A 10896-nucleotide genomic window follows, 5' to 3' on the forward strand; every position below is an offset into this window, starting at 1 on the left:
CTGCTCAGAGGACCCCCAAGTCTGGGCGGAGGACCTGTGTCGGCGAGGCCGCAGCCTGGTGCTCTGTTCCAGAGAAGGAGCAGCTCTGGAGGATTTCTCTCGGGCATTGGAGCTCCACCGGAATCAGACAATCCAGTGCGTGGAGACTGGTCTGGGGAGGCTACGTCTGGCTGAGTGCTTCCTGCGGGGGGCGCTGCAACACTATGGGGAGCAGCAGCTCAGTAAATCCTGGACATTGATTGAATGTGGTCTTGTTGTGGACAGTGAGAATGCAGAGCTCCGCAGACTGAAGGCAAAGGTCAAACGAGAAGTGGCCAGCCCCTGCAATGTCAACTAGCGCTGTAGTCAAAGGTACACAGGAGCTCCAGCCGAACTCACATAATATAGCCATGTCAGTGCCTGTACCTTAAAGGAGCACTTCAACCACCCCCCCCACCCCCTAAATGATCATTTGTATGCCAGTTACTCTCTAACTAATGCGAAATCTTCCACAACTTTATAACATATTTGATGGTTTCTTTTGGACAAGGTGCTTTGGTTCATAGTATGTCTTCCAGTTAAGTTTGCAGCATTAACAACAACATTAATCATAGGTTTCAATATATTTATCATTACAGCAAAGCAGTATATTGAATATGGGAGGTGTATGTTGGCGGTAATGATTCCCAACTTCACAAATTTATTGAATATTTTATTATCTCATATTTTATGAACCAGTTAATTTCAGCACATCGTATTTTTAACTGAAACACCAGCAATTTAATTATTGTGATAACGAAAACAAATCATGATGGTCATTATAGTTGTATAAAGGAAATCACGCAGCATAAAATTAAAAATAATTTAATACAAACCATCACACCTAGATAAAAGATTTAAGAAAGTGCCTAACGTGCAGGTTTTATGCTTTTGAAATGGAGAAGACACAATTTTCTTTAATCCAATCCATGACAGCAAACACAATTTAATAAGCATAGATACAAGAAAACAGATATAAATACTGGAGTTTAGTCCGTACCACTTACAATAAAGAACATTTTAATGTAAGTACAGAGTCAAGACTTATGTACTCTTCTCAGTGCACCTGATGAAGAACTTTGTATTTAAAAAAGGCTGTTGAATATAAAATTAAATGTATACATGTATTGCATGTATAACTTGCGTTGAGATACCACATGTACTATGGTATTATGCAAGCACAGTGATGAATTGTGGTTCCATGTTGCCAAAGTAGGATTTCTCCCACTCACTCATTAGGTCAAAATGTAGCGGGCGGTCACAGAAGGCGCAGGAAGCTGTGGCCGGGCTGTTGAGCAGGAGCCCCGCCTCCTGCCACACCTCCACTAGTTTCTCTGTGAATGAAACACAGACACTGATAAGAATGACAAAAATAAATGCCAATATTTATTTCTGCGTCGTAAAATTTAGTCTTTGCTCATTCGGTTGGCACACAAAAAGGTTATAATGTCAGTTTTGCTACTAAATGATGACAATTTAAAGATCTCTTCAGAGTTTTGTCATTTTGCTGCATTGCAGTATGTTGTGACAAGTGGATGCCAAGAGACTCATATATGCTTACAGAGCAACGAGACTCACAAAGGACAAACATAAATCACGTGTACTGGCTGTTGTCCCCACTTAACTTGATTGGAGGTTTAGTAGAACAGCTCTGACCTAATTTTGGTAAGGATCCCCACACTCACCCACAAAGTAGTCCATCATGGCAGGGTTATGATGAGGAGACGGAGCCAGGCGCAGCAGCTCCTCACCACGAGGCACTGTGGGGTAGTTTATGGCCTGGACGTAGATGTTGTGTCTCTCCAGCAGAGTGTCACACACTTTAGTGTTCAGCTCGGCGTTGCCCACCTAGAAAACAGAACACAAAAAGTGACGTGGATGCTTTTATTCAGCACAATCAGGACATACATGTAGTAATCAATGCTATTACTGTGGTGGACTTTGTCTGTAGAGCTAAGAGTGTGCTGCTTGAATTATTTATAGAAGTTTTCTGTGTTTACTTTCAACAGTGTGATACATTTTTAAAAAGTAATTACAAATTGATGATTTTAATTAGCATTTAAATGATGCATTAAAGCCACAATGAAGTCAAAACTGAATTTTTAAATGGAATCGTAAAAATAAATGATATCACAAAAAGATTTAAGTTTGCATAATGTAAATGCAAATTTAATTAACTTAACATCTTAGAATTACTTTTTAACGATCATAAATTGGATTATAATTAAACACTGAAAATCTCTAATTATTTGGATGGCACACTTAAGACTCCAGATGTTTAATGATGTACTTGTGAAGTTATAGAGGAGTAGACATTAGGCCTTTTTCACTGCAGGCTTCTTGACTACATCCACTCAGCACGAAGAGACAGATAATCTGTGAAAAAATCATGTTCCTCTGCCTTCTCGTAGTGCTTCCAATGGCATTACTGCACATAAACCAAAACAACCAGTCAGAGCCGAGGAGTCTCCAATGCAGTTGTCAGTCAATCAGTCATGTCAATCTGGGCAGCGCTAAACAAATATGAATTAAGTTTTTGTTATTGCTACCTAAAATGTATTCAGAAACACATTTTAGTGCACTATTTAACTGTAAGATGAGAAAATTTGTGATTTGTGTTTGTTTCTGAAAACATTTTTAGATAGGCTTGAGTTTTCTCCTGAGATAAATTGCATTCCTAATATTTCTCTGACCAAAAAGATACTCTAAATACAAATACTAACAACTGGAATGATCAGATGAGGAGTTGATGGAGTGGGATATGGTAACTGTCTTACCCGTATGGGGATGATGTGGCTGGGACAGTTGACCACAGGCAGGCCCTTATCCATGAGCAGCTGCCTCATGTGTTTGACGTTCCTCTGGTGGGCTCTGCGGAGCTGCTGCCCCTCGGGGCTCCTCAGGACCCGGACAGACTCCAGGGCTCCAGCCAAGACCATCGGAGGCAGAGCGGTGGTGAAGATAAAGCCAGCTGCGAAGGAGCGCACCACGTCTACCAGGGCAGCGCTGCTGGCAATGTAGCCTCCAACACAGCCAAAGGCTTTACCTGTAACCGATGACAGAGGACATGTGAGGTGAGGAGGCAATAATTGGAGTTTCATTTATTTAAGTACAAATCCAACATTTAAATTGAGTATTTCCATTTAATAGTACTTACGTTTTTTGAGACATATTTCAAAGGGGAAACATTTTACCTTATGCATTAATTTGACAGCTAACCTTGTAGACTAATATATTCGTACATAATTTACAACCATTAAAGTGTGAAGTTTGTATTGTAACAGATAACGCAAGATTTCTGTCAGCATGCCCCCAGTTTGGAGGAACGGCCAGCAGTGCTGAGACCAAAGCTGAGCAATGTACTGCTGTGGATGAGGAACATATTTTATCCACCTAAAAAAATCATTATCAGTTGATTTCAAGAGTGCACTATATAGAGTGTTTTCACTGCTTTGCTTTTACATCAAATAGCCCACTCCGAAGGGTGAACTGTTAATGTTGTCAGTTCCCTTTCTATGCTCTCATCAAAACCACCAGTATCCACTGACAAAAACAGTCATGTTGGCTTGTTAAACATGAGAGCTGTTGGTCTACAAGTGCCTTGATCATTTTGTTCGTTTCTGCTGTTGTATGACTTTGGTCAGTAAAACACCAAAGTCACACCAGAAGGCAAACAATCGAAACAGCTCCTGTGTTTAGCGAGCCAACATTACTGTTTTTATTACATTACTGAAATCATTTTTTCCCTCATTGGAGTCTGGCTTATAAAAGGGCATTATGACGGCTTCATTCCCCCATCAGAAAACTCTATCTGATGTCAAGGTAAAGTAAAGAAAATATTCCGAATAATAATTTTTTTAGGACTTTTCTATAGGTGGTGTGGTGTCATGAGAGGTAGAGTTATTGGGGGAGATGCATTCTTGGTGGTTGCAGCAAGGCCTACAAACCATCATGGCATCCAGTAAAAGACTACAATAAGCCAGCAGGCTTCAGCCAGGACACTGATTGCTGCCCAGCTGAGACAAATCAGCTGATTGCCCTGGTGAGGGAGCTGAAGGGGAGTCAGTGCATGTAGGGGCAAAGTCAATTACAGAGACAGACAGACACGAGCAGAGATTTTAGTTATAGTACCCAGGAGACAGTGAACTGGAGTTTTGATTTACATGCCTGTTTTTGTTTTGTTTAACTTCTGTCTCAAAGAGATAAGTTGACCTTTTAAAGAAGACCGAATACTAAATAAACTGTAAGTTGGAGTGAGTGTAAGTTGAAAAGCAACGTTTGATTGTTTTCATTTCCTGCACCACAACTCGAAAGCTCCAGGAAAGTTCCAGACCTCTCAAGACATCACAATCGCTATAATATGTTTTATGCTGAGCCCTCCACAGCAGTACACTGCTTAGCTTCAGTGGCAGTACTCCAGCCTGCTTCTCCAAACAGGGGGCATACTGACTGACATCTACTGTTTGTAATACGCTGATGATGGATAAGTACCCAAAACAACCCCACTTCAAAAGATCTGATATATCTCTTTAATAATATTTGCTCTAATAATAACATCAGTATGGATATTTAACCTACACAATAACATAAAGCTGGATACGCACCACCCTGCTTACTGAATACTTTTTATACTTTTTATACAAATGTAGCTTTATTCATGATGCTTCTGTAGTTTTGAATCCTAACTTATTATGATGATATATTTTTACATTATGACACTGCTGCTTTTACTAAGGCAAAGAATCTGATGGATACTTTCTACACCAAAATAATACATGACATATTCTGTGTGTGATAATTAACTCTCACTGTTTAATATTGAAGTCCCAATTGCTATACTTTAATATCCTTAAATGACATGGTACATTTCATTTCTGTGTCAAATTATGACATCACAATAATGTATCAAAAATTGCACTTTGGGTTTTGTGTGTTGATATACCACTATGAATTTTTTATTTGCTGTTGTTTGATTATTTATTGCCATTTCAACACTTGCAGCAATGTCTTGTAATGTCAAGTCTTGTAATCCAGGATTAGTTTACAACTAATGTGAGTCTGACAGGATTTTCTACCTAGAACTACACAGTTGTCATAAAGCTACACACTCAACGACTCCCTGATGATGGTTTTATCAGTGCAACCAGAGAGGGAGTAGAGTCGGCACCCAGCTGATAAAACTGCTGCTTTCACTCCTGACCTTATTTAACCAACATAGGGGCAGCATCATCCTTGTCGAGAGCCATTGCTCCCGTGCTGGCAATATGACAGTGTCAGTTAGTGCAAGTGGCTGTAAATGGGGAATTTGGCCAAGAAAAGAGGCAATTAATCTAAGACAGTTTGAAGCCGTTTGCCTCGCCCTTTTACTGTAATAGTGTATTTCATCATACCTTACATATAATAGAAAGGTACGATGAAACAAAACAGTTTGCTCACTTGTTTAGACATTTTAAAAGAACAACAATCTCTACAAAAGCTCCTCACCTAAGGTCCCAGAGACAATGTCAATCTTGTGCATAATGTTGTCTCTCTCTCCCACTCCAGCTCCGTGAGCTCCGTACAGGCCCACAGCGTGAACCTCATCAACAAACGTCAGAGCTCCATAACGATGAGCGACATCACACAGCTCTTCCAGAGGACATATGGCACCTGTAAGCCCCAGAGAATAAGGTGCTATAATTAGAACTGTGCAAAATAGGCAAATTTATGCTGCAAATGTAATTGTTGTGTAGATCTAGGTGTATGCTTGAATTTGGGGAGTTATTTACACTACTTGCAAATGTAAAAATCTCTATAAATTACAAATTGTTTACATCAAAACACCTCTTTTTTTGTGTTAGTGTTTAAAAAAAACATCCTGGATATGGTCCCAGTCATCCACTCAGCCTGCTTCAGTTTGTGCTTTATGGAGCTGTCAGCAGTGTAATATCACACAGAGAAATAGAGCTGAGGGTGGAAAACTATTTCCTCCCATGGGAGACAGTGATAAATGATAAATAGCGCAGACTAAATAACTGAAGATAATAGAAATATAAATACTCTAAACCTGGTTCTCCCTTTGTTGGCTATAAATTATTAATTTTGCACATGATGACTTAACTTATAATATACATAAAGAATTTGCGAATTGATGTGGCTCACGTGCCAGTTTTATATTATTATTTTTTTCAGTGGAGAATTTTATTACTAAGACTATAAATATATTGTGGCTTAACTGTGAGCCTGGTATTTCCACAATCACACAGCCACCAATGTGCCGTAAACTAAGATAAATCCAATCTTAATAATACATATGTTCATATAGTATTTTCACATGATCTTATTCAGCTCAGCCACAGAAGGTAAAATATCAAAATTTACATCTCTTGTTTCTCCATTTTAATTGATTTATATCTAATATCTTTCTGTATATATACAGTATTTTTAAATAGCTGTAACCTCCACAAGGTTTATGAGTAAAGATATGAAATCTAAATAATCTCCTCTATCACTGCAATGTAATATTTCATAGTACTTACCATCCATCGAGTGCACAGTCTCAAATGCCACTATTTTGGGCGTCTTAGGGTCTGAGCGTTGCAGCAGCTCCTCCAGGTGTCGGCTGTCATTGTGGCGGAAGATAAAACGGTTGGCTTTGCTGTTCCTGATGCCCTGAATCATTGATGCGTGGTTCCCTGCATCAGAGTAGATCTCGCACCCTGTACACAGCAGTGAATACAGCATGAAACCAGTGAAGATAACTTCCCTGTGAGATAACATCACCTTTTCTATGATATATGAAATGCAAAATATATGTCAGAGGTCAGTATTTACCTGGCAGCATCTTGGCCAAAGTAAAGAGGGTGGAGTCATTTGCCACGAAGCAGGAGGAGAAGACCAGAGCTGCATCTTTCTGGTGCAGCTGAGCCAGTTCCCTCTCCAGAGACACGTGGTAGTTACTGGTGCCTGAGATGTTTCTGGTCCCACCTGCTCCAGCACCATGCCTTTCCAGGGCATCTCTGAAATCATCCAAAACAAAATGATAAAACATAAAGCCCACAGGCATCTTTTCTTTCAAATTTTCTTTCAACTTAATTCTTTAACATCAAAACAATGGCTCCAGGTTCTACAAAACCCACTAACTGAAAAATAGATAAAAAGGATGGATTGACCCCTGATGTAGCCTACATGTCAAAAAATGGCTGCAGCTTTTGTTTTTGCCAGAGCTGTAGAATCAAATCAGACTGGAGACTGGACTTGGATTTTTTTTTTTTTTTTTTTTACCAATTCTCAAGTGGTGTAAAAATGCTTAAATTTTCCACCAAATCTATGCAACAAATAACATCAGCTCAAAGGTTGCTGCAACAATGTATGCACCATAACTGAGCATGTGAGTGGCCATCATATACTTTCATCATAATGTTCTAAGCCCCTTTACAATATAAACCTCAAACTTTAAATAGAAGCCAGATCAAAATACAATGTTTATTACAGATTTCTGACTAAAGAGACTTGACACCATGTGCTGAGCTGCATCTCAAATTAATCTTCAGGTTACCAGCTGCTATCTACCCCTAAAGATCCCCAATCCCCCCCAAAAAAGACAAAAATGGGTCTATGGTAGGCCTCTAAGGGCTAAAAGAACTTCATGGACACTATGTCAAAAATATACTATCAATGCTGCTTTGGAAGGAAAATGCAGACAAACAACTAATGTTTTGGGGTTTTTTTTGCGCCAGAACAGTTGCAAACATTTGCTTTTTTTCTGTCTCCTTTTACCTTATTGCACCGAGGACCCGTGGGTGCCGACTCATTCCCAGATAGTCATTGCTGCACCAGACAGACACCTGGGAGCCCTCCCGTCCAGAGATGGAGTAATCTTCAGCGAAAGGGAAGACCTCAGCGCTCCTGTTCACGGTCTTGAAGACTCTGTATGTGTGGTCCTTCTTTTTCTCAGCAATCTTCTCAGTAAAGAAGTGGTCATAGTCATAGCTGGGACCAACTGCAGAGGTGACAGTTTTGACTTAAAATCAGTTACAGCATTCAATGAGCAGCTCAACTAATAATTAGGCAAATAAAAGAAACATGTTTTACTAAATTGTATCAAATGAAATAGGTAACATTTTACCCATGTTGTCTTTGAGGAGGTGGTTGACAGAATTGGTTTCAGCTGATGTTAGGAGGATTGAATCCTTTAAACCATTCAACAGAGAACTCAACAAACCTGTGAAAGATGAGTGCAAGTCTGTCAGTGTGAGATGTTACTATTTTGTCTATGCAGCATCATTATGGAGTGTTAGTTCCTCCCACCTTCTTGGACATCCTCCTGTACCTCAGGACTGGCTCGGACCATCCCAATCTGAGAGCTGACAAAGGGGCAGCTCTCCGATACAGACAGAGCCACCTGAGTAGCTCTCTGAGCGAACTGCCTCTTCTGATCCTCCACTGGAAGTGGGTGAGACTCTTGTTCGGTGGGTGAGACTCTCAGCTTGGCCCCCAGAGAGGCTGCGCTGCTCACACTGATCTGGCGAACGATGATGGGGCATTGGTTGGCCATAGACAGCAAGGCAGCTCCAGTTCTCCTCAAAGCTGGCTGAGGCGCAGACTTAAGGAAGGGGCAGTGGTGAAGGAAGGCCGCCATTGTACTTCAGCTGTTCCTTCTCTGATTTAGGATAAAAGATAGTAAATTAATTTCATTTTGAAAAATATCACGGACATATGCTTTATATCTGCAAAGGGTGTGAATTTCATTACATTTATGATGTGTAAAAAAGTGTTATAAACAATGGTGGAATGTAAGTAAGTGTATTTATTTAGGTACTTAAGAACAAATTTGATGCACTCATATTTTACTTGAGTCTTTTCCTTTTATACTACTTTATACTTTCACTCCACAAGATTTTAGAGTGAGCTATTGTATTTTTTAATTCACTGGTTTTATCTGAAAACTTAAGCTACTATTTTACAAGTTAAGATTTCTGCGTAAAAGAAAAAACACAAGAAATCTTTATAAAATATGATTTTTTTTTGTTAGAAAATAAACAACCCAACAGTTAATAAAAGTATAGCTGAAAATATTATTCAATTAATCAATCAATTAGCTGGGAACTCTTTTGATAAACATTGATGTAATTTTATATTATTTTTATAAAATCATTTTGAGTTTTTTGTACATCCAATTTTTCTGCATATAGGAACTTTTTTTGTTTTATACCTACCTATACCTACCATTTTCCTGAAAACACTTACATACTTTTATTACATTTCAATGCTGGACTTCAGATTATTAAAAGAATATTTAACTAAAGGAACTAAATACCACCACTGGTTATACATTTACTTTTGCCTCATATGCCATGCTTTATATAGTCAGTTGATCAAAATGTGAAATGAGGATGACTGAACTTGACAATTGCATCATACTTTACATAGTTAAGCATGTCCAGAGGGGGCAGAGATGTGTATATTGGTTCAGTGTCAGTCGGTGCCTCCTCCAGGGTGCGGCAGGTTGCTGCTGCTTATCTTAACTCAGCAGGCGTTCAAGTGCAGCCCTGATAAACGTCATCAGCTGAGGCTGATTACTGATGAAATAATCCCCAATAAAATATAGCAGGGATGCATCTCCATATTTTGATAAATAACTTTTATTTTCCTGCTGTTAAAAGAGTCTCAGTCTCAGAGGACAAATTAAAAGTTGGATGGAAACAATCCACAAATTGTCAACAAAAATAACTTATCTTTATTTTAGTTTTATTTACAGACGAGCACCTCTATGTGTGGTATAGTTTACAAACAAAGACGGACTGTGTCACTTCCTTCACAATCTCCTGCAGGCAGCAGATAAAGCAATTCTTAGGATCTGTGGCTTTTTCTTGTGGTTAGATGTTATCTTTAAGTTGGTCCATCAAAGACCCTTTAAAGACCACAAGTAGGTCAAAAGTTTGTCTTTACTGTTGTTAAATACATTTAACTATTCATCACATGCAAAGAGCATAATTTTCTTAAGTTAGCTACATGCTTTTAAATTCCCATCTCATATTTTTTCTCTTTGACTGTCAGCAAAAGTCATTTAGAGAAAGATTATGTGTGCATACATTTATATTCTGTCATTTAGTGTGTTCTCCACTACGATCAGTGAATAAAACACAAATTAACATAAAAAGTATTCAATTCAAAAAGAAAAATATGAAAAACATGCTTTATTTATTGCTTTTGTTATTGCTGTAGTATGTAACAATAAATATTGTATGGTAGCGTACAGCCGTGTATATAACAATAACACTGATACTAATACTGTCAATAGCATGAGTACTGTTACCACAACTACTCCTTCTACTATTAAAAAAATCAAAATAATGAAAAAAGCTATGCTGATAACAACAACAGAATCATTAATAATAATATAATAATAATAATGAAAGAGGTCAGAAGTGACGAAGCTCACCTGTTGACCTGCACTGAGGACGAACTTCAAAACAGCAAATAGACAGAAGGTTAGAAAGTGTCAGCAGTTATTAGTAAGATGTCAAAGAGCATTATGAAATCAGCTCTGCTCCCACCCATCAGAAGGGTCATATGGGTCTCAGCATTGGGGGGCCACCCAGGGAGGTGTGTGTCAGTGTGTGTGTGTGTGCGTCAGTGTGTGTGTGTGTGTTTGTGTGGGAGGTGCAAAGATGCTGATAGGGTTCCATTAAAGTTGTGTCACTCTCTGTCTTGTACAGTGACTGAATGGTGGACATTTAACTTCGATGTCTGGTTTGTTAAACATATAAATAGTTTGTTATATTCAAATAGTTATTAACACTCTGTTGTTAAAGGTGCTATATAAATGAAGTACCATCATAACCATCTGTTTGTTTGCTTTTGTGTTATAGGGTATTTAACAAAAATGCATGTGCT

The 10896-nt window shown here is 38.7% G+C and overlaps 1 protein-coding gene across 1 annotated transcript; it reads right to left on the minus strand.

Annotated features, from left to right (window-relative positions):
• Nucleotides 1–939: 939 nt before the first annotated feature.
• alas2 (aminolevulinate, delta-, synthase 2) lies at nucleotides 940–10569 on the minus strand. Its single transcript, XM_042492624.1, has 10 exons — nucleotides 10442–10569; nucleotides 8308–8659; nucleotides 8126–8221; nucleotides 7777–7999; nucleotides 6832–7016; nucleotides 6537–6716; nucleotides 5503–5667; nucleotides 2796–3064; nucleotides 1704–1866; nucleotides 940–1352 (listed from the first exon to the last, which is right to left on the minus strand). The coding sequence occupies exons 2-10, from the start codon at nucleotides 8636–8638 to the stop codon at nucleotides 1189–1191; spliced, it is 1776 nt and encodes a 591-aa protein (XP_042348558.1). The 5' UTR covers nucleotides 8639–8659; nucleotides 10442–10569; the 3' UTR covers nucleotides 940–1188.
• Between the last annotated feature and the right edge of the window lie 327 nt (nucleotides 10570–10896).

The sequence above is a fragment of the Plectropomus leopardus genome, chromosome 8 (genome assembly GCF_008729295.1).
Source record: "Plectropomus leopardus isolate mb chromosome 8, YSFRI_Pleo_2.0, whole genome shotgun sequence".
In the NCBI taxonomy this organism is placed as follows: domain Eukaryota; kingdom Metazoa; phylum Chordata; class Actinopteri; order Perciformes; family Serranidae; genus Plectropomus; species Plectropomus leopardus.

Coding starts and splice junctions, on each gene's coding strand:
- alas2 (XM_042492624.1), bottom strand. CDS start 8,638: ATGGCGGCCTTCCTTCACCACTGCCCCTTCCTTAAGTCTGCGCCTCAG. Junction 6,717..6,831: donor TTTGGCCAAGATGCTGCCAG/GTAAATACTGAC, acceptor TGCTGTGTACAG/GGTGCGAGATCTACTCTGAT. Junction 1,353..1,703: donor CATGATGGACTACTTTGTGG/GTGAGTGTGGGG, acceptor TTTCATTCACAG/AGAAACTAGTGGAGGTGTGG.